This window comes from Somniosus microcephalus, chromosome 11 (assembly GCF_052327205.1).
Source record: "Somniosus microcephalus isolate GS21.2 chromosome 11, FLI_Smic_1.0, whole genome shotgun sequence".
In the NCBI taxonomy this organism is placed as follows: domain Eukaryota; kingdom Metazoa; phylum Chordata; class Chondrichthyes; order Squaliformes; family Somniosidae; genus Somniosus; species Somniosus microcephalus.
Window position 1 is genome coordinate 234,763,690 of NC_140997.1, and position 27,790 is coordinate 234,791,479.

Genomic DNA, 27,790 nt, shown 5'->3' on the forward strand with positions numbered 1-27,790 from the left:
TGGACTGTGGGAGGAAACCGGAGCACCCGGAGGAAACCCACGCAAACACGGGGAGAATGTGCAAACTCCACACAGACAGTCACCCGAGGCCGGATTCGAACCCGGGTCCCTGGCGCTGTGAGGCAACAGTGCTAACCACTATGCCACCGTGCTGCCCTTGTTCCCGGATTCACTATCGCTCTTCTGGTCTTCGGAACTACTGTCCGTCATCTTTTGTACTTTCCTGTACTGTTCCTTAGTAGTCCTTTTGTTGTCGTTAGTCTTCTTCCCGGACCTGCAAACTCGTGCAATGTGTCCCATCTTTCCGCATTGCCTGCATGTTTTGTCCTTGGACCAGCAGTCCTTCTGGTCATGGGTTGTTCTGCCGCAGCGATAACATTTTTCAAATCCCCGTGTCATTTCATGGGTGCCGTATTCCTGTGGCTTTTGCTGTATTTCCACAGCTCCCCTTGCTGCTGCTTCGTACGATACTGCCACGCTGAAAGCCTTATCTAACGTCAGCTCTTTCTCTGAGAGTAACCTCTTCTGGGTTCCTTCACTCAGGAGGCCACAGACAAATTTGTCCCGTAGGGTATCTGCCAGTCCTGCTCCGAACTGGCAGTGCTTTGATAGCTTGCGTAGTTCCGTAAGGTAATCAGCATTGCTCTCATCTTTATGCTGATTTCTCTTGTGGAATTTAAATATTTCTGCAATCAGCAGCGGTGTAGGGTTTAGGTGTTCCTGTAGGATATCAACAATTTCGTTAAAACTCTTCGCCATCAGTTTGACTGGAGTGATCAGGTTCCGCAATAGGCCGTACGTTCTTGCGCCCATTAAGTTTAGTAGTACCGATGCCTTTTTCTCATCGGCTTCTTCATTTGCCTTGCAATATACTTCGACTCTTTCCACATACGTGGTCCAGTCTTCTATTGCATTATCGAAGGCAGTGATATTGCCAGTCTTCGGCATCTTGGAGATCTAAGATGGCGCCTCCCACGCATTGCCTTCTTCCCCGATTGAACAAAATGGCACCTCCCACGCTTTGCCTTCTTCCCCGCTGGATTAAGATGGCGCCTCCCGCACTTTCTGTCTTTTCCGCTGCTGCCAGCGCTGTTGCTGGCGTTTTTATGCCTTGATGGCGACGCCCTATGGTCTTCGCGCGCTTCCTCCCGCGCGACTGCCAACGCCGCTCTCCGCGGTCCCCGTGGCAAACTGCAGCGCCTCGCGGCTTTCTGCGCTTCCAATTTCTTTTTCTTTTATTTTAATTACTGTTCCTGTCGTCAGAGCAGACCCAATGGGACACTTCCCTCCCTCTTCTCGGGTCTGTACACTGCCCGGCTTCGTAGCACCGGCCGCGCCCTGTGTGCTCCACCCTCTCTCTCTCTCTCCTCTTCCCGACAACGCTGCTCAGCCCCGTTGAAAAGCCACCCGATCGAGCTCTAGCCTGCCGCAGCCCAGGAAGGATCAGTGTACTACCTGCCACCAGCCCGATTAGCTGGGACACCATAGACTGGATAACCAAGCCCAGCTCTCGACAGCCTCTCCTGCAAATCTTCGAATTCGTTGAATCAGAGGGCGGTTGCCCACGGTCGACGCCCGTTTCTTCTGTTTGTTTTTTTTTCTTTTTGGATTTCTTCCTTCTGGCTTCGACCTCTAATAACTTCGCTTCAGGGATGGATCCCCGTGAGGTGGTGCAGAACTGTAGGTAAGTTCGGATCTGTTCGTCGCCAATGTAATGTCCATGTGTAATTGAGACACGGACTGCAGAAGTTGGTTATAACAGTTGTTTACTGAATGGAGACAAAACTGGAACTACTATACAAAGTTACTACACAGGCTTATATACAGGGGTGGTCACTACTGGTACTGCAGTATACAGGGGCTGCAGAATATAGTTCCTTCTTCAAGGTACATACACTACACCCGGGAGTGTGTCTGTAATTACAGGGGTATCCATGGGAGTGTGTCAGTGTTTACAGGGGGTCCCTGGGAGTGTGTCAGTGTTTACAGGGGGTCCCCGGGCATGTGTCAGTATTTATAGGGAGTCCCCGGGAGTGTGTCAGTATTTACAAGGGGTTCCCGGGTGTGTGTCAGTATTTGCAGGGGGTCCCCAGAAGTGTGTTAGTATTTACAGGGAGTCCCCGGGGGTGTGTCAGTATTTACAGAGGGTCCCCGGGAGTGTGTCAGCATTTGCAGGGCGTCCCCGGGAGTGTGTCAGTATTTACAGAGGGTCCCCGGGAGTGTGTCAGTATTTACAGGGAGTCCCCGGGAGTGTGTCAGTATTTACAGGGAGTCCCCGGGAGTGTGTCAGTATTTGCAGGGGGTCCCCGGGAGTGTGTCAGTATTTGCAGGGAGTCCCCGGGAGTGTGTCAGTATTTACAGGGAGTCCCCGGGAGTGTGTCAGTATTTGCAGGGGGTCCCAGGAGTGTGTCAGTATTTGCAGGGAGTCCCCGGGAGTGTGTCAGTATTTACAGGGGGTCCCTGGGAGTGTGTCAGTATTTACAGGGGGTCCCTGGGAGTGTGTCAGTATTTACAGGGGATCCCCGGGCGTGTATCAGTATTTACAGGGGCTCCCCAGGAGTGTGTCAGTGTTTACAGGGGGTCCCTGGGAGTGTGTCAGTATTTACAGGGGTCACCGGGAGTGTGTCAGTATTTACAGGGGGTCCCCGGGAGTGTGTCAGTATTTACAGGGGGGCCCTTGGGGAGTGTGTCAGTATTTACAGGGGGTCCCTGGGAGTGTGTCAGTATTTACAGGGGGTCCCCAGGAGTGTGTCAGTATTTACAGGAGGTCCCCGGGAGTGTGTCAGTATTTACAGGGGGCCCTTGGGGAGTGTGTCAGTATTTACAGGGGGTCCCTGGGGTGTGACAGTATTTACAGGGAGTCCCCGGGAGTGTGTCAGTATTTGCAGGGGGTCCCCGGGAGTGTGTCAGTATTTACAGGGGTTCCCCGGGAGTGTGTCAGTATTTACACAGGGTCCCCGGGAGTGTGTCAGTATTTACAGGGGGTCCCCGGGAGTGTGTCAGTATTTACAGGGGGTCCCCAGGAGTGTGTCAGTATTTACAGGGGGTCCCCGGGAGTGTGTCAGTATTTACAGGAGGTCCCCGGGAGTGTGTCAGTATTTACAGGGGGTTCCCCGGGAGTGGGTCAGTATTTACAGGGGATCCCGGGAGTGTGTTAGTATTTACAGGGGGTCCCGGGAGTGTGTCAGTATTTACAGGGGGTCCCCGGGAGTGTGTCAGTATTTACAGGGGGTCCCCGGGAGTGTGTCAGTATTTACAGGGGGTTCCCCGGGAGTGGGTCAGTATTTACAGGGGATCCCGGGAGTGTGTTAGTATTTACAGGGGGTCCCGGGAGTGTGTCAGTATTTACAGGGGGTCCCCGGGAGTGTGTCATTATTTACAGGGTGTCCCTGGGAGTCTCTCAGTATTTACAGGGGGTCCCGGGAGTGTGTTAGTATTTACAGGGGGTCCCAGGAGTGTGTCAGTATTTACAGGGGGACCCCGGGAGTGTGTCAGTATTTACAGGGGGTCCCCGGGAGTGTGTCAGTATTTACAGGGGGTTCCCCAGCAGTGTCAGTATTTACAGGGGATCCCGGGAGTGTGTCAGTATTTACAGGGGGTCCCGGGAGTGTGTCAGTATTTACGGGGGGTCCCGGGAGTGTGTCAGTATTTACAGGGGATCCCGGGAGTGTGTCAGTATTTACAGGGGGTCCCGGGAGTGTGTCAGTATTTACAGGGGGTTCCCCAGCAGTGTCAGTATTTACAGGGGATCCCGGGAGTGTGTCAATATTTACAGGGGGTCCCAGGAGTGTCAGTAGTTACGGGGTCTCCGTACTCCGGGACTGTCTGGAGCGGGGCTCGAGCCCCTCACATTCTGACTCCAAGGCGGGGAATCGTACCACTAAAAAGAAAGAACTTGTATTTACAGAGCACCGTAGCATCAGCCTGGATTTTTGTGCTCAAGTCTCTGGAGTGGGACTTGAATCTACAACCTTCTGAGCCAGAGGCGAGAGAGAGAGAACTGCCCACTGAGCCACGGCTGACACTTAAGGGACTGATTTTTTAAAATTGCAGTTTATTGATTACACAGAATTGTCAGTCCATGCGGCAGCTGAGGCACAAGGTGGGAACAAAGGAAATGAACACTGCGAAGATGAAGAGGGGTGGGAGGAGGCTCGTGTGGAGCATTAACACCGGCACGGACCAGGTGGGCCGAATGGCCTGTTTCTGTGCTGTAAAACTCTATGTAAACACAGCGGAAGGAAGACACAACAGACTCAATGGGGTCCGGCGAAATCCTGAGCGGTGTTTTAAAACGTGACCTGCCGTTGCATTGGCACTGACAGACTGATTTCCCGAACATGCATTCCTGGGACGGGGACTCTCACCCACTGGGAGTGCACGGCGGGGAAATGACAGCCGTACTCCTCACAACGATCCACATTTGCAAATTTGGCCCTTCGTTGTGCAAAGTGAATGCTCTGCTGCCACTTGCTGGTGAACTACGAGCAGCTATTCCATGTCCTCGCCCCCTCCCTATCTCTCTAACCTCCTCCAGCCCCAGAACCCTCCCAGATCTCTGCGCTCCTCCAATTCTGGCCTCTTGAGCATCCCTGATTTTAATCGCTCCACCATTGGCGGCCGTGTCTTCAGCTCCCTGGGCCCCAAGCTCTGGAATTCCCTCCCTAAACCTCTCCGCCTCTCTCTCCTACTTTTAGACACTTCTTAAAACCTACCTCTTTGCCCAAGCTTTTGGTCACCTGCCCTAATATCTCCTTATGTGGCTCGGTGTCAAATTTTGTTTGATAATCGCTCCTGTGAAGCGCCTTGGGACGTTTTACTATGTTAAAGGCGCCATATAAATGCAAGTTGTTGTTGTTTAATTGTTAAGTGAGTGTAACGCGCATGGTCTGCACACACTTACTTAGCCTGCATTTACACTACAGCTACAGTGTCAGTGCAAAGGGTCGCACTTTCGCACCAATGCCGAGAAGCTGTTGTGTAAATGCAGCCTCGAATTCAATTATCCTCATTCGAAGATCTGTTCAAAGCGGAATATTCAGCAGAGACACTGTTGGGGCGGGGGGGGGTGGGTGGGGGTGGGAGGGGCGGGTGCGGTAGTAGCATTGCCGACTCTGGTCGGACTTATTCCTGGAAGTTCCATCACTTGACCTCCCGCCTGTAACTGACCCGCCCCCACCCTCCCGCCATTGACCGCCTGACACCGAATCTACAGCACAGAAACAGGCCATTCGGCCCCTCTGCTCTATGCCGGTGTTTCTGCTCCACACCAGCCTCCTCCCACCCTCTTCATCTCACCCTATCACCATATCCTTCTATTCCTTTCTCCCTCATGTGTTTATCCAGCTTCCCCTTAAATGTATGTCCAGAACCAGGGGTCACAGTCTAAGTGTAGTGGCGCTTCTATGGCTCTTACACTAAGGATAAGGGATAACCCATTTAGGACAGAAACAAGGAGGAATTTCTTCACCCAGAGAGTGGTGAACCTGTGGAATTCTCTACCACAGAAGGCAGTTGAGGCCAATTCATTAAATATATTCAAGAAGGAGTTGGATATATTTCTTAAGGCTAAAGGGATCAAGGGATATGGGGAGACTGAATTTGGATGATCAGCCATGATCTCATTGAATGGCGGAACAGGCTCGAGGGGCCGAATGGCCGACTCCTGCTCCTATCTTCTATGTTTCTATCTCTGCTCTTCGCCTCAACCACTCCCTGTGGTAGCGAGTTCCACATTCTTAACACTCTCTGGGTAAAGAAGTTTCTCCTGAATTCCCTATTGGATTTATTAGTGACTTACATTGATGGCCCCTAGTTCTGGTCTCCCTCACAAGTGGAAACCTCTTCTCTATCTCTACCCTATCGAACCCCCTTCACAATCTTATAGACCTCGATCAGGTCACCCCTCAGCCTTCTCTTTTCTAAAGAGCCCCAGCCTGTTCAATCTGTCCTGACGGGTAGAACCTCTCAGTTCTGGTATCATCCTCGTAAGTGTTGTTTTGCACCTTCTCCAGTGCCTCTATCGAGATCGTCCTCTCTGTGGGGCCTTTTGGTTCTTGCGCTGTTTTCGGAGATTATTACCAAGGAAACCAATCCGAATCCCCCTCAATATCCATCCCACGTTTTCATTCCTGCACGATTCCAGCAGGTGTGTCCGATTCCCTCGGCAGCTGGAATCCAGTCCCGGTTTGTACGTCTGTGCCATGTGTGATATATTTACCAATGGACCTGAGCCAGATCGTCCAGACGGGATACAGTCCGGGCTTTCCTCCATGCCCTTTCAGTTGCGATGAAGGATAGGTCGAAGCTATCTTATTCGATAACCGCCTTGCTCCCGCCTCCATCCCGTTTAACCCTAACACCACAACCAAGACTACCTCCATCACACTGCCCAGCTCCTGCTCACTGCCCCGTGTCCTAACTCACACCCAGTCCCGTTCACCCATCACCCCCTGTGCTCACTGCCCCGTGTCCTAACTCACACCCAGTCCCGTTCACCCATCACCCCCTGTGCACACTGCCCCGTGTCCTAACTCACACCCAGTCCCATTCACCCAGCACCCCCTGTGCTCACTGCCCCGTGTCCTAACTCACACCCAGTCCCGTTCACCCATCACCCCCTGTGCTCACTGCCCCGTGTCCTAACTCACACCCAGTCCCGTTCACCCATCGCCCCGTGCTCACTGCCCCGTGTCCTAACTCACACCCAGTCCCGTTCACCCATCACCCCCTGTGCTCACTGCCCCGTGTCCTAACTCACACCCTGTCCCGTTCACCCATCACCCCCTGTGCTCACTGCCCCGTGTCCTAACTCACACCCAGTCCCGTTCACCCATCACCCCCTGTGCCCACTGCCCCGTGTCCTAACTCACACCCAGTCCCGTTCACCCATCACCCCCTGTGCTCACTGCCCCGTGTCCTAACTCACACCCAGTCCCGTTCACCCATCACCCCCTGTGCTCACTGCCCCGTGTCCTAACTCACACCCAGTCCCGTTCACCCATCACCCCCTGTGCTCACTGCCCCGTGTCCTAACTCACACCCAGTCCCGTTCACCCAGCACCCCCTGTGCTCACTGCCCCGTGTCCTAACTCGCACCCAGTCCCGTTCACCCATCACCCCCTGTGCTCACTGCCCCGTGTCCTAACTCACACCCAGTCCCGTTCACCCATCACCCCCTCTGCTCACTGCCCCGTGTCCTAACTCACACCCAGTCCCGTTCACCCATCACCCCCTGTGCTCACTGCCCCGTGTCCTAACTCACACCCAGTCCCGTTCACCCATCACCTCCTGTGCTCACTGCCCCGTGTCCTAACTCACACCCAGTCCCGTTCACTCATCACCCCCTGTGCTCACTGCCCCGTGTCCTAACTCACACCCAGTCCCGTTCACCCATCACCCCCTGTGCTCACTGCCCCGTGTCCTAACTCACACCCAGTCCCGTTCACCCATCACCTCCTGTGCTCACTGCCCCGTGTCCTAACTCACACCCAGTCCCGTTCACTCATCACCCCCTGTGCTCATTGCCCCGTGTCCTAACTCGAACCCAGTCCCGTTCACCCATCACCCCGTGTGCTCGCTGACCTACATTGGCTCCCGGTCCGGCAACGCCTCGATTTTAAAATTCTCATCCTCGTGTTCAAATCCCTCCATGGCCTCGCCCCATCCAATCTCTGGCCGTACAACCCTCTGAGATCTCTGAGTTCCTCCAATTCTGGTCTCTTGAGCATCCCCGATTTTAATTGCTCCACCATTGGTGGCCGTGCCTTCAGCTGCCTGGGCCCCGAGCTCTGGAATTCCCTCCCTAAACCTCTCTGCCTCTCTCTCCTCCTTTAAGACGCTCCTTAAAACCTACCTGATTGACCAAACTTTTGGTCACCTGTCCTAATATCTCCTTATGTGGCTCGGTGTCAAATTTTGATTAATAACATACTTATGAAACGCCTTGGGATGTTTTGCTGCATTAAAGGCACTACATAAATGCAAGTTGTTGTTGTAGCCCACTCTGGAGACTTGGGCACATATTCTAGGCTGACTCTCCAGTGCAGTACCAAGGGAGTGCAGCACTGTCAGAGGTGGAAAGAAAGAACTTGCCTTTCACAACCTCAGGACGTCCCAAAGCACTTTGCAGTCAATGCAGTACTTTTGTGAAGTGTAGTCACTGTAGTAATGTAAGGAAACGTGGCAGCCAATTTGCGCACAGCAAGATCCCACAAACAGCGATGTGATAATGACCGGATCCTGACCTACAGACCCAGTGCAAGTTTTCCTCACTGCCCTGTGTTAACCCCCGCCCCATCCCAATCTGCAGTTAGGAAAATCCAGCTCACATCCTTCACTAGTTGAGGTTCTCCACTCTCCCAGTGATTCTGCACCCAATCCTCAGTTTGCAAGATCCAGCCCCAAAGTTTATTCAAGGCCTTCTGGTTTTCCAGTACCCCCAGCTCTCTCACAACTTGAGCCGTCTCGAGGAAATACCCTCTGTGCCTTTTCATTCCGCGCGGAGGGGTTTCCTGTACGGGCTGCTCCTGCACACTCTCCACTTTGCCATCTTCGTCTGCCGTCCGGACACGCCTTGGCATGGCGTCTTGCCGACCGGCGGAGGCGGAGGTCCCCAATGGAGGGCTCTCTACGCGGGAGTCCTCCCTTGTTCCATCGGGGACTTGGCCTGGAGGGTGTTGCACGGAGCGGTCCCGTGCAATATGGTTTTAAATAGGTTCATGGACTCCCAGGCCGCCTGTATTTTCTGCGGCCTGGAGGAGTCTGTGTTTCACGTATATATGGAGTGTGAGAGGTTGCAGCCCCTCTTTCACTACTTGAAGGGGCTGCTCCTCGATTTTTGGTTGCACTTCAGTCCCACGCTCTTGATCTACGGTCACCCGGTGCGGAGGGGAGCGGGCAGGTTGGAGGACCTCCTTGTAGGCCTGCTCCTGGGCCTGGCTAAAAAAGCCATCAATTGGTCCAGGCAGCGGGCGGTCGAGGGGGTCGTCCAGCCAGATTGCCTGCCTCTCTTCCGCGGCCAAGTTCGCGCTCGGGTGGCCCTGGAGATGGAGCACGCGGTGCCCGCCGGCACGCTTGAGTATTTCCGCGACCGGTGGGCGCCGCGGGGACTGGAGTGCATCATCAACCCGGCCAACACAATTTTAATTTGATTTGTTTAAGTTTCAGTTGAAGTTTGTTAAATTTACAGTCAAAATTGTTTAAGCATCAACCAAAAACAAGGACCCCCAGCTTTCTCCCGCCTTCCAATGGGTCGGCTCCTGATTTGCTGCAGCTATTATCATCCAGCCCAGATGGTCCCCTTATTGTCCACAATTAACTCCTAATGGCCAATTAGGATGGCACCTGTCCACAATGAAGCCCTGGGCCAATGGCCAACTACACTGGACCTAAGCGAGATCAGAGTATCTTCCAAATGGTAAGAAGCTAAGAATGGTGGAGGTGCTGAGAGCTTTAGGGGTCTAAGTACAGAAATCACTGAAAGCTAGTGGACAGGTATAAAAAATAATGGAATGTTAGCCTTTAACTCAAGGGGGTGGACGTTGTGTTGCTGTTATATAAAGCTCTGGTTACCCCCCTCCCCTCCCCTCCCCTCCTGAGCACCGCCCCTCAGGAAGGATATATTGAGGGGGAGCAGCCCAGATTTAGCAGACTGACACCTGGATTAAAAGGGTTAAATTATGAGGACAGATTGCATAGACTGGGCTTGTATTTCCTTGAGTTTAGAAGATTAAGTGATGATCTAATTGAGTTGATGGTGTCGATAGAGAGAAACTATTTCCTCTGGTGGGGGGGGAGTCCAGAACAAGGGGGCAGAACCTTAAAATTAGAGCCAGGCCGTTCAGGGGTGATGTCAGGAAGCACTTCATACAAAGGGTGGTGGAAATCTGGAACTCTCTCTCTCCCCCTGGCCCCCCCCCCCCAAAAATCTGTTGCAGTTGGGGGTCAATTGGAAATTTCAAAACTGAGATTGATAGATTTTTATTAGCTAAGACTATAAGGGATATGGAGCAAAAGTGTGTAACTGGAATGAGGCATTCAGGAGAAACTTCTTTCCCCAGAGAGTGGTGAGAATGTGGAACTCGCTACCACAGGGAGTGGTTGAGGCGAATCACAGAGATACATTTAAGGGGAAGTTGGATAAACACACGAGGGAGCAAGGAATAGAGTTAGATAAGGAAAGACAGGAGCATAAATGTTGGCATAGACTGGATGGGCTGAATGGTCTGTTTCTGTGCTGTTAATTTGATGCAAAATGGACTTGAGGTACAGATCAGCCATGATCTCCTTGAACGGTGGAACAGGCTCAAAGGGCTGAATGGCCTCCTCCTGTTCCTATGTTGGTGGAAGAAGATTCAATAACTTTCAAAAGGGAATGAGATAAATACTTCAAGGGGGGAAAGAATTGTTAGGTTACAGGTAAAGGCAGGATGAATGGGACTAACTGGATAGCTTTTTCAAAGAGATATATGTTGAAGACTCAGAGCGATAGATTTTTGAACTCTAGGGGAATCGAGGGATATGGGGCTAGGGCAGGAAAGTGGAGTTGAGGTAGAAGGCCAGCCATGATCTTATTGAATGGCGGAGCAGGCTCGAGGAGCTGTATGGCCGACTCTTGCTCCTAATGCTTGTGCAAGAGCAGGTGCAGGCTCCTGGGGCTTCCTTGTACGCTGTATGATTCTATGCAAGGGGCTCGAGGGACCAAATGGCTTCCTTGTATGATCCTATGTGTCCTGACCAATATTTATCCCTCAACCAACATCCCTTATAAACAGATTAACTGGTTATTATCTCATTGCTGCCTGCAAATTACCTTCCTCGCCTCCTACATTACAACAGTGACTACACGTCAAAAAAAAAAGTACTTCATTGTTTGTAAACGCGCTTTGGGGCGTCTGGTGACTGAACGGTGCGATAGAAATGCAATGCGGGGGAGTGGGACAAACTGAAGTGCTGTTGCAGAGAGCTGGCTCGAGGGACCGAATGGCGGCCTCCCGTGCTGTAACCATTCTATGATTCTATAGCGCCTTTCATCACCTTAGGTTGTCCCAAAGCACTTAGAAACATAGAAGATAGGAGTCGGCCATTCGGCTCCTCGAGCCTGCTCCGCCATTCAATGCAATCATGGCTGATCATCCAAATTCAGTACCCGGTCCCTGCTTTCTCCCCATACCCCTTGATCCCTTTAGCCTTAAGAAATATATCCAACTCCTTCTTGAATATATTTAATGTATTGGCCTCTACTGCCTTCTGTGGTAGAGAATTCCACAGGTTCACCACTCTCTGGGAGAAGAAATTCCTCCTCATCTCTGTCCTAAATGGCTTACCCCTTATCCTTAGACTGTGACCCCTGGTTCTGGACTCCCCCGCCATTGGGAACATCCTTCCTGTATCTAGTCTGTTTAGTCCTGTTTGAATTTTATAAGTTTCAATGAGATCCCCTCTCATTCTTCTAAACTCCAGTGAGTACAAGCCCAATCGACAGAATCTCTCCTCATACGTCATTCCTGCCATCCCAGGTATCAGCCTGGTGAATCTTCGCTGAACTCCCTCCATGGCAAGAACGTCCTTCCTCAGATAAGGCGACCACTTTACTGCCAATGAAGTACTTTTGAAGTGTAGTCACTGTTGTAATGTAGGAAACGCAGCAGCAAAATTGCGCACAGCAAGCTCCCACAAACAGCAATGTGATAATGACCAGATAATCTGTTTTTAGTGATGTTGGTTGAGGGATAAATATTGGTCTCAGCTGGAGTATTGTGTTCAAAGCTGGGTGGGCGTGTGTGTTGTGAGGAGGATTCAATAGTTAGGGGAACAGATGGCTGTTTCTGGGGCTACAGATAGCTGTTTCTGGGGCTGCAGATGTGATTGCAGGATGGTATGTTGCCCCTCTGGTGCCAGGGTTGAGGATGTCACTGAGCGGCTGCAGAACATTGAGGGGGGGAGGGTGATCAGCCAGAGGTGGTTGTCCATACCTGTATCAATGACAGTGGAATGCACATCCTGTGCCATGTGGGAACTCCAGGACGCTTCCCGTGTCCTGGACAACCATGTGTAGAAAGAAGGATGAGGTCCTGCAGGCAGATTTTGGGAGCTAAGAAAGAGATTAAAAAGCAGGACCTCAAAGGTAGGAATCTCTGGATTACTCCCGGTGCCATGCGCTAGTGAGTATAGAAATAGGAGGATAGAGCAGATAAGTGCGTGGCTGGAGAGATGGTGCAGGAGGGAGGACTTCAGATTCCTGAGGCATTGGGACTGGTTCTGGGGGAGGTGGGACCTGTACAGGCCGGACGGGTTGCACCTCAACAGGGCCGGAACCAATCCTCGCGGGGATGTTTTTTTCCTAGTGCTGTTTGGGAGGGTTTAAACTAATTTGGCATGGGGATGGGCACCAGGATGTAGCATTAGAAAGGAGAAACAAGGTGCACAAAGGAGTGGGAGATACAGATAGCACTAGAGTCTGAAATAGTACGGTATTAAGTGGGTCAGACTAAGAAAATACAAGAAGGTCTAAGACAGGTTTACAGGGCATGTATGTGAATGCACGAAGCGTAGTAAATAAGGTTGGTGAGCTGCAGGTGCAAATAGCCACATGGGAATATGATGTTGTGGCAATAACGGAGACCTGGCTCAAAAAAGGGCAGGATTGGGTTTTAAATATTCCTGGATATAAGGTGTTCAGGAAAGATAGGGAGGGAAAGAAAGGAGGTGGGGTGGCAGTATTGGTCAAGGAGAATGTTACAGTGCGGGAGAGAGAGGATGTCCTGGAGGGGTCAATAACAGAATCTATTTGGGTGGAGTTAAGAAATAATAGAGATGCCATTACACTATTAGGTGTATTCTATAGACCACCAAATAGTGGGAAAGATATAGAGGAGCAAATTTGTAGGGAAATTACAGCGAGTTGCAAGAACTATAGAGTAGTAATAATGGGGGACTTCAATTATCCTAATATAGACTGGGAGAGTAATACTGTAAAGGGCAGAGAGGGGGACGGATTCTGAAGTGTGATCAGGAGAACTTTCTTGATCAGTATGTTTCCAGCCCAACGAGGGAGGAGGCATTGCTGGATCTGGTTCTGGGGAATGAGGTGGGTCAAGTGGAGCAAGTGTCAGTAGGGGAACATTTAGGGAACAGTCCTGGCTGACTAATCCAGTTGAATTTTTTTGAGGAGGTCACTAACAGTGATCACAGTATCATAAGGTTTAGATTAGCTATGGAAAAGGACAGGGAGCAATCCAGAGTAAAAATACTTAATTGGAGGAAGGCCAATTTCAGTGGGTTGAGAACGACCCTGGCCCGGGTAAATTGGAATCAAAGATTGGCAGGCAAAACTGTAATCGAACAATGGGCTGCCTTTTAAAGAGGAGATGGTTCGGGTACAGTCGAGGTACATTCCCACGAGGAGGAAAGGTAGGGCAACCAAAGCCAGAGCTCCCTGGACGACGAAAGAGATAGAGAGTAAGATAAAGCAGAAAAAAGGGTCTTGGGACAGACTTCCAGTTGAGAATATAGGCTGAATACAGAAAGTTCAGAGGGGAAGTGAGAAAGGACATGAGGCGCAAAGAGGGAATCTAAGAATAGATCAATGTAAGAAGTCACACAACACCAGGTTATAGTCCAACAGCTTTATTTGAAATCACAAGCTTTCGGAGCGCTGCTCCTTCGTCAGTTTGTCCACCCCAGTCCAACTCCGGCATCTCCACACCATAAGAATAGATCGGCAGCTAACATATAAGGGAATCCAAAAGTAAAATAGTATACGGGTAGTAAGAGGAGGGGTGGGGCTGATTAGAGACCAAAAAGGAGATATAATCATGGAGGCAGAGGGCATGGTTGAGGTACTAAATGAGTACTTTGCATCTGTCTTTATCAAGTTTGAAGGTCGAGGGCTGGAGAGACAGTTTGAAGGATGAGAGCTGGAGAGACAGTTTGAAGGATGAGAGCTGGAGAGGCAGTTTGAAGGTCGAGAGCTGGAGAGACAGTTTGAAGGTCGAGAGCTGGAGAGACAGTTTGAAGGTCGAGAGCTGGAGAGACAGTTTGAAGGTCGAGAGCTGGAGAGACAGTTGGAAGGATGAGAGCTGGAGAGACAGTTTGAAGGATGAGAGCTGGAGAGACAGTTTGAAGGATGAGAGCTGGAGAGACCGTTTGAAGGATGAGAGCTGGAGAGACAGTTTGAAGGATGAGAGCTGGAGAGACAGTTTGAAGGTCGAGAGCTGGAGAGACAGTTTGAAGGATGAGAGCTGGAGAGACAGTTTGAAGGTCGAGAGCTGGAGTGACAGTTTGAAGGACTAGAGCTGGAGCGGAACCCGGTTACCAGGACGCCAAGTTGGACAGCCAGGGGTAATGTGCAGGCCAGGTGTGTGGAAGAAACCGAGGTGAAACATCGAGAAAAACTGAGAGGAAACATTGAGAGAGAGAGAGGGGAAACATCAAGAGAGACCAAGATGGAAACATCGAGAAAGACTGAGGGGGCACTTTATTTATTTAATTTTATTCATTTATTAATTAATTAATTAAATTTATTTAATTATAAGTTGCGAGTTCCTCACGATGCTCTCCCAGTGCGGCCACCCTGTAACCAGAGATTATTCTAGAAGCCTGGGTAGAAATATCAATGTAATTACTGTAGAAATTACTTTTTTTACATTATTGCTTGTTCATTTATGTGCTGTCTTTTTATGTCTTTATTTTATGTCTGCTTTATTTATATTTAAAGTATGTATGCGTGTATATGTCGGTATGTGTTTTTTTGTGATGGCGCCGATGAAGATGGCTGCCATCCTTGCGAGCTCCGTGCGTACCAGGCAGCTCAGTGTTCTTGCTGCTTGGTGCTCTCGGCTCATCAAGAAAAAAGCATTTCACTGACGAGATTACACTTCTTGTATTTAGTTATGTGACCAATAAAATTGAAATTGAAATTGAAATTGAAAGATGCTGCCAAAGTCATAGTGAAAGAGGAGGTTGTGGAGATACTGGATGGGATAAAAATTGATAGAGGAGGCATTAGAAAGGCTGTCTGTGCTTAAGGTAGATAAGTCACCAGGACTGGATGGGATGCATCCTAGGATACTAAGGGAATTGAGGTGGAAATTGTGGAGGTACTGGCCATAATCTTCCAATTCTCCTTAGATACAGGGTTGGTGCCAGAGGACTGGAGAATTGCAAATGTTTACACCATTGTTCAAAAAGGGTGTACAGATGAACCCAGCAACTACAGGCCAGTCAGTTTAACCTCGGTAGTGGGGAAGCTTTTAGAAACTAAATGTTGTCCTGGATTAAACAGTCACTTGGAAAAGTGTGGATTAATTAAGGCAAATCGTGTTTAACTAACTTGATTGGGTTTTTTGATGAGGTAACAAAGTCGATGAGGGTAATGAGGTTGATGTGGTGTACATGGATTTCCAAAAGGCGTTCGACAAAGTGCCACATAATAGGCTTGCCAGCAAGTTGAAGCCCATGGAATAAAAGGGACAGTGGCAGCATGGATACAGAATTGGCTAAGTGACAGGAAACAGAGAGTAGTGGTGAACGGTTGTTTTTCAGACTGGAGGAAGGTACACAGTGGTGTTCCCCAGGGGTCGGTACTAGGACCGTTGCTTTTCTTGAAATATATTAATGACTTGGATGTGGGTGTACAGGGCACTATTTCAACATTTGCAGAAGTATAGTGAACAGTGAGGAGGATAGTGATAGATTTCAACAGGATATAGATAGGCTGGTGAAATGGGCGGAAACGTGGCAGATGAAATTTAATGCAGAAAAGTGCGAAGTGAAACATTTTGGTAGGAATATTGAGGAGAGGCAATATAAACTAAAGGGTACAATCCTAAAGAGGTGCATGAACTGAGAGACCCGGGGGTATATGTGCACAAATCGTTGAAGGTGGCAGGGCAGGTTGAGAAAACGATTAAAAAAGCAAAAGGGATCCTGGGCTTCATAAATAGAGGTATAGAGTACAAAAGCAAGGAAGTTATGATGAACCTTTATAAAACACTGGTTCGGCCCCAACTGGAGTATTGTGTCCAATTCTGGGCACTGCACTTTAGGAAGGATGTGAAGGCCTTAGAGAGGGTGCAGAAAAGATTTACAAGAATGGTTCCAGGGATGAGCGACTTCAGATACGTGGATAGACTGGAGAAGCTGGGGTTGTTCTCCTTGGAGCAGAGAAGGTTGAGAGGAGATTTGATCGAGGTGTTCAAAATCATGAGGGGTCTGGACAGAGTAGATAGAGAGAAACTGTTCCCATTGGTGGAAGGGTCGAGAACCAGAGGACACAGATTTAAGGTGATTGGCAGAAGAACCAAAGCTGACATGAGGGAAAACTTTTTTACGCAGCGAGTGATTAGGATCTGGAATGCACTGCCTGAAAGGGTGGTGGAGGCAGATTCAATCACGGCTTTCAAAAGGGAGTTGGATAAATATCTGAAGGAAATTTTTTTGCAGGGTTGTGGGAAAAGGGACTAGCTGAAGTGCTCTTGCAGAGAGCCGGCACGGGCGCGACAGGCCAAATGGCCTCTTCCCGTGCTGTAATGATTTTATGATTCTATAGAGGTGTTCAAAATTATAGGGGAGAAAATTGCACGGCTATGAGGAAAGTGTAAGGGGGGGGTGTGACTAATTGTATAGCTCTTTCAAAGAGCTGGCACGGGCCCGACAGACTGAATGGCCTCCTCCTGTGGTTATCTGTGCTGTAACCATTCTATGATTCTAAGCCATCTTTTGTCTCTTTACCTGTCCTATTACCATCTCGTCTCGCCTTGAATATCTCTTAATGTCTCTTCACCTCCCAGACCTTCCCTTTTGTTCTTTCATCCCCTCCCCCATTTCCCAGCCCCCAAACTGGCCTTTTAATCTGTTTCATTTCCTGCCTTTTTTTTCTCAGTTCTGAAGAAGGGTTTTCGACCTGAAACGTTGACTCTCTTTCTCTCTCAACGGATGTTGCCTGGCCTGCTGAGGTTTTCCAGCATTTTCTGTTGTTATTTCGATGATTCTAAGTCTTTCTTTATGTAAGAGGCTCCTGATCCTGCTGGGATCCAGTCTGGGTTTTGACCCTTGGTGCTCCGGGTGGGGGATCCAGTCTGGGTTTTGATTCCCCCCAGCACTCTGGCTCCAGTCCAGGTTCTGTTCCGCCAGTGCTCCTGCTCCAGTCCGGGTTTTGTTCCCCCAGGGCTCCGGCTCCGGGCCGATGATCCAGTCCGGGTTTTGTTCCCCCAGCGCTCTGGCTCGATGATCCAGTCCGGGTTTCATGGCTCCAGTCCGGGTTTTGTTCCCCCAGGGCTCCGGCCCCGGGCCGATGATCCAGTCCGGGTTTTTTTTCCCCAGCGCTCCGGCCCGATGATCCAGTCCGGGTTTTGTTCCCCAGCGCTCCGGCTCGATGATCCAGTCCGGGTTTTGTTCCCTCAGCGCGCCGGCCCCCTGATCCAGTCCGGGCTCCGGGCCGGGTTTTGCGGGGATCCCGGGGATGGAAAGCCAGGGGCCGCGGCCTAGCCCGGCCCGGAGCCTGAGCTTGGAGCAGAGCCGGGGCCCGGAGCAGCAGCGCCCCCCGCACTCTCCCTCACACGCGGCGGGCGAGCCGCCCGCCCAATATTCGCTGGTGCTGGGCGGAGCCACCGCCGAGGCGCGGCCCGAGATTTTCGTCCTGTTCAACCTGGCAGAGCCGGGGCCGGAGCTGGAGCGGCGCCGGGCCTCGGCCTCTCCTGCCCCGCCGGCCCCGCCGCCTCAGGAGGCCGCCGGCAAGATTTTTTACCTTAGCCAGGCCCGGCCGGGGCCTCCGTTTGCCGAGGCGGAGGCCGAGTACCCGGGCCTGCTGCTGGAGAACCCGCCGGGGGCCGGGGCTGGGACCAGGGCCGGAAACCTGATCGTCCAGCTGGAGAACGGCCTGCTGATCGTGGCCGAGGAGGAGGCCGCCGAGCCGGGCCTGGGCCTGGAGTGCGGAGCCGGGCCGGCCGCCGGCGCCCCTGAGGCGGGCCGGCCGCTACTCGAGGCCGGGGATGCGCTAGGCCCGGCGGTTCTTCCTCCGCCGCCGCCCTTCCCCTGCCCGGAGCTGGGCTGCCGCCAGGCCTTCGACAAGAAGCGGGGGCTCCGGCTCCACCTGCTGTCCCACGGCCAGCGGCCCTTCCGCTGCACGGCGGCCGGCTGCGAGTGGGCCTTCGCCACGGCCTACAAGCTGAAGCGGCACCTGCTGTCGCACGGCAAGCTGCGGCCCTTCGGCTGCCCGGCCGAGCGCTGCGACAAGCGCTTCACCACCGTCTACAACCTGCGGGCCCACATGAAGGCCCACGCCCGCCAGCCCGCCCTCGCCTGCGACCTGTGCTCGCAGCCCTTCGCCACCGCCCTCTCGCTCAGCACCCACCGGCGGGCCCACTGCCAGCCCCAGCGGCCCTTCCACTGCGACTTCCCCGGTGAGCCGCGCACCCGAGGCCCGGAGAGAGGGAGGGAGGGTGGGTGAAGGGGCTAGCAGCGACTCGACGGGCCGAGCGGCTTCCTTCTCTGGGACTGTAATTGGGACAGCACAGGGCACGACGGGTCGAGCGGCCTCCTCCTGTGGGACTGTAATTGGGACAGCACAGGGCACGACAGGCCGAGCGGCCTCCTCCTGTGGGACTGTAATTGGGACAGCACAGGGCACGACAGGCCGAGCGGCCTCCTCCTGTGGGACTGTAATTGGGACAGCACAGGGCACGACGGGCCAAGCGGCCTCCTGTGGGACTATAATTGGGACAGCACAGGGCACGACGGGCCGAGCGGCCACCTCCTGTGCGACTATAATTGGGACAGCACAGGGCACGACGGGCCGAGCGGCCCCCTCCTGTGGGACTGTAATTGGGACAGCACAGGGCATGACGGGCCGAGCGGCCGCCTCCTGAGGGACTATAATTGGGACAGCACAGGGCACGACGGGCCAAGCGGCCGCCTCCTGAGCGACTATAATTGGGACAGCACAGGGCACGACGGGCCGAGCGGCCGCCTTCTGTGCGACTATAATTGGGACAGCACAAGGCACGACGGGCCGAGTGGCCCACTCCTGTGGGACTGTAATTGGGACAGCACAGGGCACGACGGGCTGAGCGGCCTCCTGTGGGGCTATAATTGGGACAGCACAGGGCAAGACGGGCCGAGCGGCCGCCTCCTGAGGGACTATAATTGGGACAGCACAGGGCACGACGGGCCAAGCGGCCGCCTCCTGAGCGACTATAATTGGGACAGCACAGGGCACGACGGGCCGAGCGGCCGCCTTCTGTGCGACTATAATTGGGACAGCACAAGGCACGACGGGCCGAGTGGCCCACTCCTGTGGGACTGTAATTGGGACAGCACAGGGCACGACGGGCTGAGCGGCCTCCTGTGGGGCTATAATTGGGACAGCACAGGGCAAGACGGGCCGAGCGGCCCACTCCTGTGGGACTGTAATTGGGACAGCACAGGGCACGACGGGCTGAGCGGCCTCCTGTGGGGCTATAATTGGGACAGCACAGGGCAAGACGGGCCGAGCGGCCGCCTCCTGTGGGACTGTAATTGGGACAGCACAGGGCATGACGGGCCGAGCGGCCGCCTCCTGAAGGACTATAATTGGGACAGCACAGGGCACGACAGGCCGAGCGGCCTCCTCCTGTGGGACTGTAATTGGGACAGCACAGGGCACGACGGGCCGAGCGGCCTCCTCCTGTGGGACTGTAATTGGGACAGCACAGGGTACGACAGGCCAAGCGGCCTCCTCCTGTGGGACTGTAATTGGGACAGCACAGGGCACGACGGGCCGAGCGGCCTCCTGTGGGACTATAATTGGGACAGCACAGGGCACGACGGGCCGAGCGGCTGCCTCCTGTGCGACTATAATTGGGACAGCACAGGGCACGACGGGCCGAGCGGCCCCCTCCTGTGGGACTGTAATTGGGACAGCACAGGGCATGACGGGCCGAGCGGCCGCCTCCTGAGGGACTATATTTGGGACAACACAGGGCACGACGGGCCGAGCAGCCGCCTTCTGTGCGACTATAATTTGGGAAGGCACGATGGGCCGAGCGGCCCACTCCTGTGGGACTGTAATTGGGACAGCACAGGGCACGACGGGCCGAGCGGCCGCCTCCTGTGGGACTATAATTGGGACAGCACAGGGCACGACAGGCCGACCGGCCTCCTTCTGTGGGACTATAATTGGGACAGCACAGGGCACAACAGGCCGAGCGGCCGCCTCCTGTGGGACTGTAATTGGGACAGCATAAGGCACGATGGGCCGAGCGGCCTCCTCCTGTGGGACTATAATTGGGACAGCACAGGGCACGACGGGCCGAGCGGCTTCCTTCTGTGGGACTATAATTGGGACAGCACAGGGCACGACGGGCCGAGCGGCCGCCTCCTGTGGGACTATAATTGGGACAGCACAGGACACGATGGGCCGAGCGGCCGCCTCCTGTGGGACTATAATTGGGACAGCACAGGGCATGACGGGCCGAGCGGCCTCCTTCTGTGTTAAGGGGGGGCGCTGGGGGAAAGGGCTAGCAGCGACTCAACGGGCTGAGTGTCTAGTCACTTGTAATGTGGGACTAAAATTGGGACAGTACAGGGCATGATGGGCCGAGCGGCGTCCTTCTGTGTTGGCGGGGGCGGGCCAGGGGTGTGGACTCGGAGGGTTAAATTACCAGGAGAGATTACAGAAACTTGGGTTGCATTCTCTGGATTTTAGAAAGAGAGAAAGACTTGCATTTCTGTAGCGCCTTCCCCGTTGAGCCTTGCACCCTCAGCCCGGGGGGGAGGCCAGGGAGAAAGAGAGAGAGGGTGGGAGGGGGGCTGGAGGGGCTAGCAGCGACTTGACGGGCCGAGCTGCCACCACCTGTGGGACTATAATTGGGACAGCACAGGGCACGATGGGCCGAGTGGCTTCCTTCTGTGCTGAGGGGGGGGCGTGCTGGGGGAAGGGGCTAGCAGCGACTCGATGGGCCGAGCGGCCGTCTTCTGTGCTGAGGCGGGTTAGCGGGCAAAACCGGGGCTGTGGAGTCCAGGGGTTAAATTACTAGGAGAGATTACACAAACTAGGGTTGTATTTCCCTAGAATTTAGAAGATAAAGAAAGTCTTGCATTTCTACAGCGCCTTTCACGACCACCGGACATCTCAAAGCGCTTTACAACTAATGAAGTACTTCTGGAGTGTAGTCACTGTTGTAATGTGGAAAATAAGGGGTGATCTGATCGAAGTTTTCAAGATAATAAGGCGAACTGATAGAGGAGGGTTGGGGGGAGTGGGACTAAATGGGACAGCAGAGAGCTAACGCAGGCACGACAGGCCGAATGGCCTCCTGTGCTGTATAATTTTATTATTGCACAGAAAGAGGCCATTCATTCCGTCATGTCCATGCCGGTGTAAAAAGAGCTATAGACTTGCATTTATATAGGACCTTTCACCAAAACCCACTTTCCAGCACATACACGAGGGGCTAGGAGGATTAGAGGGGGAAAGCTGGGGTTGTGGGGCTAAAATTGGGCTAGTACAGACACGACCGGCTGAGTGGCCTCCTACTGTGCCGTAAGATTCTAGTATTGCATAGCCTTTACAGCACAGAAACCAGGCATTCGGTCCATTGTGTCTGCACCAGCCCAAAAAGAGGTATAGATTTGCATTTATATAGCACCTTTCACCAAATCCCACTTTCCAGCACAGACACAAGGGGCCGAATGGCCTCCTTTTGGGCTGTGAGATTCTATGATTATAAAGTTTTTGGTGGGCTCAATTCTTATCCCCGTGTTCAATCTTTCACGCACGCATACAGGAAGCCCCTTCGCTTATTAACTCCAGTGCAGTACTGAGGGAGTGCTGCACTGTCAGAGGGGCAGTACTGAGGGAGCGCTGCACTGTCGGAGGGGCAGTACTGAGGGAGCGCCGCACTGTCGGAGGGGCAGTACTGAGGGAGCACCGCACTGTCGGAGGGGCAGTACTCAGGGAGTGCCGTACTGTCGGAAGGGCAGTACTGAGGGAGCACCGCACTGTCGGAGGGGCAGTACTGAGGGAGCGCCGCACTGTCGGAGGGGCAGTACTGAGGGAGCGCCGCAGTGTCGGAGGGGCAGTACTGAGGGAGCGCCGCAGTGTCGGAGGGGCAGTACTGAGGGAGCGCCGCAGTGTCGGAGGGGCAGTACTGAGGGAGCGGCGCACTGTCGGAGGGGCAGTACTGAGGGAGCGCCGCAGTGTCGGAGGGGCAGTACTGAGGGAGTGCCGCAGTGTCGGAGGGGCAGTACTGAGGGAGCACAGCACTGTCGGAGGGGCAGTACTGAGGGAGTTTCGGAGGGGCAGTACTGAGGGAGCGCCGCACTGTCGGAGGGGCAGTACTGAGGGAGTGCCGCACTGTCGGAGGGGCAGTACTGAGGGAGTGCCGCACTGTCGGAGGGGCAGTACTGAGGGAGCGCTGCACTGTCGGAGGGGCAGTAGTGAGGGCGTGCCGCACTGTCGGAGGGGCAGTACTGAGGGAGCGCCTTTAACATAATAAAAACGTCCCAATGCGCTTCACAGGAGTATAAATCAGACTAAAATTTGACACTGAGGCACGTAAGGAGATATTAGGACTGGTGAGCCAAAGCTGGGTCAAAGATGTTGGTTTTAAGGAGGATTGAGAGGTTTAGGGAGGGAATTCCAGAGCTTAGGGCCCAGACAGCTGAAGGCACGGCCACCGGCGGTGGAGCGATTAAAACCGGGGAGGCGTAAGAGGCCAGAATTGGAAGAATGCAGAGATCTCTGGACAGGGCGGGGTGAGGGCCATAGGTGGGATTGGACACGGGGATAAGAATTTTAAAATCGAGGCATTGCCGGACCGGGAGCTGATGCGTATCAGCGAACACGGGTGATGAGTGAACGTGACACGGTGCGAGTTAGGATAAGGGCATTAGAGTTTTGAATGATTGCAACATGTCAGCTGTTGGCACTTACCATAGATGTTTACGGCGCAGAAGGAGGCCATTCGGCCTAATCCCACTTTCCAGCTCTTGGTCCGTAGCCCTGTAGGTTACGGCACTTCAAGCGCATATCGAAGCACTTTTTAAATGTGATGAGGGTTTCTGCCTCGACCACCCTTTCAGGCAGTGAGTTCCAGACCCCCACCACCCTCTGGGTGAAAAAAGTTCTCCTCAACTCCCCTCTAATCCTCCGACCAATTGACCTCTGCTAAGAGAAATAAGTCCTTCCTATCTACGCCCCTCATAATTTTATACACCTCAATTAAATCTCCCCTCAGCCTCCTCTGTTCCAAATAAAACAAGCCCAGCCTCTCCAATCTTTCCTCATCGCTAAAATTCTCCAGTTCTGGCAACTTTCTCGTAAATCTCCTCTGTACCCTCTCTAATGCAATCACATCCTTCCTGTTCCCTTGGAGCTTCCCAAAAATAAAGCAATTGGACATGTAATTGAAGAGGATTCATTTACAGGGTTATGGGGGAAAAGCTGGGGTGTGGGACTAAATTGGACAGCAAAGAGCTGGCAGAGGCTCAACGGGCCGAATGGCCTCCTGTGCTGTAAGATTCTAGTATTACACAGCCTTTACAGCACAGAAACGGCATTCGGTCCAACTGGTCCATGCTGGTGTTTATGATTCACATGAGCCTCCTCTCCTACTTAATCTCACCCTATCCGCATATCCTTCTGTTCCTTTCTCCCTCCTGTACTTATCTCGCTTCCCCTTAAATGCATCTCTGCTATTCGCCTCAATTGCTCCTTATGGTACCAATTCCACATTCTCACCACTTCCTGGGCTGATAAAGCTGTTAAAAACTATGGTTTATAAATAGGGACATAGCGTACAAAAACAAAGAAGTTATGGTGAACAGTTATAACACTGGTTAGGTGGAGTATTGTGTTCAATTCTGGGCACCACAAGGCCTTGGAGAGGGTGCGGAGGAGATTTACTACAATGGTACCAGGGATGAGGGACTTCAGTTTTGCGGAGAGACTGGAGAAGCCAGGATTGTTCTCCTTAGAGCAGAGAAGGTTAAGGAGAGATTTAATAGAGGTGTTCAAAATCATGAAGGGTTTTCATATAGAACAAATAAGGAGAAACTTTCCAGTGGCAGGAGGGTCAGGAACCAGAGGACACAGATTTAAGGTGATTGGATAAATAACTGGAGGAGAGGTGAGAATTCTTTTTACACAGCGAGTTGTTGTGATCTGGAACGCGCTGCCCGAAAGGGCGGTGGAAGCAGATTCAATAGTAACTTTCAAAAGGGAATTGGATAAATTTTCAGGGCTATGGGGAAAGAGCAGGGGAGTGGGACTAGTTGGGTAGCTCTTTCAAAGAGCCGGCACAGGCAAGATGGTCCGAATGGCCTCCTGTACTGTGATTCTTTCATTCAAAATTTTTGGTGGGAGGAAGCCTTTCGAGCCCACACGCACTCTCTATCCACTTATGAACAACTTGCATTTACATAGAGCCTTTAACATATTAAATCATCCCAAGGCACTTAGTGAGAGTGTAAATCAGACCAAAATTTGACACGAGCCACGTTGAGATATTAGGACAGGCGACCAAAAGCTTGGTCAAAGTGGGGGTTTAGGAGCGTCTTAAAGGAGGAGAGAGACTCACCTCACTGCGGTGCTCCAGATATGAGGCTGCCCATGGATGGTGCTATGGGAGTTCCCACGCAGACACACGTGTGTAGAATTTTTATTGCAGTTCGGAGGGCACACACACAGAACTTCAGATGGGCACTTTTTTTGATGCACAGTATTATAAATGTAGACCTACAGATCATGGGGAGGGGGTGGAAAAGATGGCTCGTGTGTTTTCTAAAGGTGGTAAAACTCCTCCTCTGTTGCAGGTTGCGAGAAGACGTTCATTACCATCAGTGCCCTTGGGTCTCACAACCGTTCCCATTTCCGAGATCAGGAGTACTTCACCTGCTCTTTCCCAGGCTGCGACAAGCGTTACGACAAAGCCTGCCGCTTGAAGATTCACCTGAGGAGCCACACTGGTACGGTTATAACTGATGGAGCAGTCTCGTTCCGCTATGACATATAATTTCAGCTATCACAATATATATTAATGATCTGGACGAGGGAACTAGATGTAATATCTCCAAGTTTGCAGACGACACAAAGCTGGGTGGGCATGTGTGCTGTGAGGAGGATGCCGAGAAACTCCAGTATGATTTGGACAGGTTGGGTGATTGGGCAGATGCAGTATAATGTGGATAAATGTGAGGTTATCCACTTTGGTGGCAAAAACAGGAAGGCAGATTATTATCTGAATGGCAATAGATTGGGAGAAGGGGAAGTGCAATGAGACTTGGGTGTCCTTGTGTACCAGTCGCTGAAAGTAAGCATGCAGGTGCAGCAGGCGGTTAAGAAGGCAAATGGTATGTTGGCCTTCGTAGCGAGAGGGTTCTAGTACAGGAACAAGGATGTCTTGCTGCAGTTGTACAGGGCTTTGGTGAGACCACACCTTGAGTATTGTGTGCAGTTTTGGTCGCCTTATCTGAGGAAGGATGTTCTTGCCATGAAGGGAGTGCAGCGAAGATTCACCAGGCTGATACCTGGGATGGCAGGAATGACGTATGAGGAGAGATTGGGTCGATTGGGCTTGTACTCGCTGGAGTTTAGAAGAATGAGAGGGGATCTCATTGAAACTTATAAAATTCTAACAGGACTGGACAGACTAGATGCAGGAAGGATGTTCCCGATGGCTGGGGAGTCCAGAACCAGGGGTCACAGTCTAAGGATAAGGGGTAAGCCATTTAGGATTGAGATGAGGAGGAATTTCTTCACCCAGAGAGTGGTGAACCTGTGGAATTCTCTACCACAGAAGGCAGTTGAGGCCAATTCATTAAATATAGTCAAGAAGGAGTTGGATATATTTCTTAAGGGTAAAGTGATCAAGGGGTATGGGGAGAAGGCAGGGACAGGGTACTGAATTTGGATGATCAGCCATGATCTCATTGAATGGCGGAGCAGGCTCGAGGGGCCGAATGGCCGACTCCTGCTCCTATCTTCTATGTTTCTATTTCCACAATTCACCAAAGCTCATAAAAGGATAACACACTGGGTAACGCCGCCAGGACTGGGGAATTTTAGCGATGAGGAAAGATTGGATAGGTTGGAGTTTTCTTTGAAATATAGGAGGCTGAGGGGAGACTTAACTGAAGTGTATAAAATTGAGGGGCCTGGATAGAGTGGATAGGAAGGACCTATTTCCCTTAGCAGAGAGGTCAATAACCAGGGGGCAGAGATTTAAAGCAATTGGAGGAAGGATTAGAGGGGAGTTGAGGAGAGCTTTTTTTCACCCAGAGGGTGGTTGGGGGTCTGGGACTCACTGCCTGAAAGGGTGGTCGAGGCAGAAACCCTCATCACATTTAAAAAGTACTTGGATATACGCTTGAAGTGCCGTAACCCACAGGGCTACGGACCAAGAGCTGGAAAGTAGGGTTAGGCTGGAGAGCTCTTTTTGGGCCGGCACAGACACGATGGGCCGAATGGCTGCCTCCTGTGCCATAAACGTCTATGATTCTATAATTGTTGGTGGCAGGAATGTTTAAAACTGGCTGATCAGCTATAAGTCTCAGTGCCTGTACTGGAGACGCTGTCTCCTGTCAAAACAACTCTTGCTTTCGGAAACACAAAGCTCTGGAACCTGTGCCCTTGTGTGGACACTAACGTCACTTTTAGAAAAGCCAAATACTGCGGATACTGGGAATCTGAAATAAAAACAGAAAATGCTGGAAATACTCAGCAGGTCAAGCAGCATCTACGGAGAGAGAAACAGTTAACATTTCAGGTCAATGACCCTTCGTCAGAACTGGAAAAAGTTAACGACGTAACAGGTTTTAAGCAAGTACCGGGGGGGGGGGGGGGAGGCAAGAACAAAAGGGAAGGCAGGAGAGATTAAATGAGAAATAGGGGATGGTAATGGGATAAGTAAAGAAACAAAAGATGAGTCTAGAGGAGGTGTAAATGGGAATGGCAGAATCAACGATTGCCGTCTGAAAAAATGGGGGCGTTGGTGATGATTTGAAATTGTTTTAATACCACTTTTAGACTTTTGTTAGATTTGAACGGTCTTGTCCTGCTGCAGTCTGATGGGTGCTCCTGTTACCCTACTGCAGGTCAGTGCAATAGTCATTGGCAGACACACACTGCACACAGTTCCTAACTATTATCGGTTTGAGGCATTTAATGCTGTGCGAATATTTTCCCAGTGTCATGTCTCCATCAGGCGCAGCGTGTTGTGTTTTAGTTTGCCTGTAAGATTTCAACTGCAGTAAATGTCAGCGCCGATTTTTAAAAGGACAATCTTTCTTGTGCAGGTGAAAGGCCTTTTATCTGTGACTTCGATGGCTGTGGCTGGTCATTCACCTGCATGTCCAAGTTACTACGACACAAAAGGTAAAAAGCAAAAAGGCCAAAATCAACCTTAGTTTTCGTAGGGGTTTGTGCATGGTTACATCAGGGCGGGTGTGAAAAGCTCAACTTCGCCCATTGAAATTTAATGCAGTGGAGTCACTGTTGTAATGTAGGAAATGCGGCAGCCAATTTGTGCACAGCAAGCTCCCACAGACAGCAATGTGATAATGACCAGAGAATCTGTTTTAATGCTGTTGATTTGAAGGATAAATATTGGCCCAGCAGACTGGGGAGAACTCCCCTGCTCTTCGAAATAGTGGCCATCTTTTACATCCACCTGAGAGAGCAGACGGGGGGGCCTCGATTTAACGTCTCATCCAAAAGATGGCACCTCCGACAGTGCAGCGCTTCCTCAGTACTGCCCCTCCAACAGTGCAGCACTCCCTCAGTACTGCCCCTCCGACAGTGCGGCGCTCC

General features: G+C 52.0%; 1 protein-coding gene across 2 annotated transcripts in view; it reads left to right on the top strand.

Moving 5' to 3' along the window:
- Positions 1 to 17,449: 17,449 nt before the first annotated feature.
- The window catches only part of LOC147111352 (zinc finger protein ZXDC), a 42,461-nt gene continuing 32,120 nt past the window's right edge, over positions 17,450 to 27,790 (top strand). For both annotated transcript variants that reach the window (XR_015080087.1, XM_086002153.1), the window contains exons 1-3: positions 17,450 to 18,404; positions 24,796 to 24,948; positions 27,277 to 27,355. Coding sequence is in view for 1 of the 2 variants with exons in the window: in XM_086002153.1 (XP_085858279.1) it covers positions 17,465 to 18,404; positions 24,796 to 24,948; positions 27,277 to 27,355 (1,172 nt within the window). In the remaining variant the exon portion in view is untranslated. The remainder of the gene's footprint in view (positions 18,405 to 24,795; positions 24,949 to 27,276; positions 27,356 to 27,790) is intronic.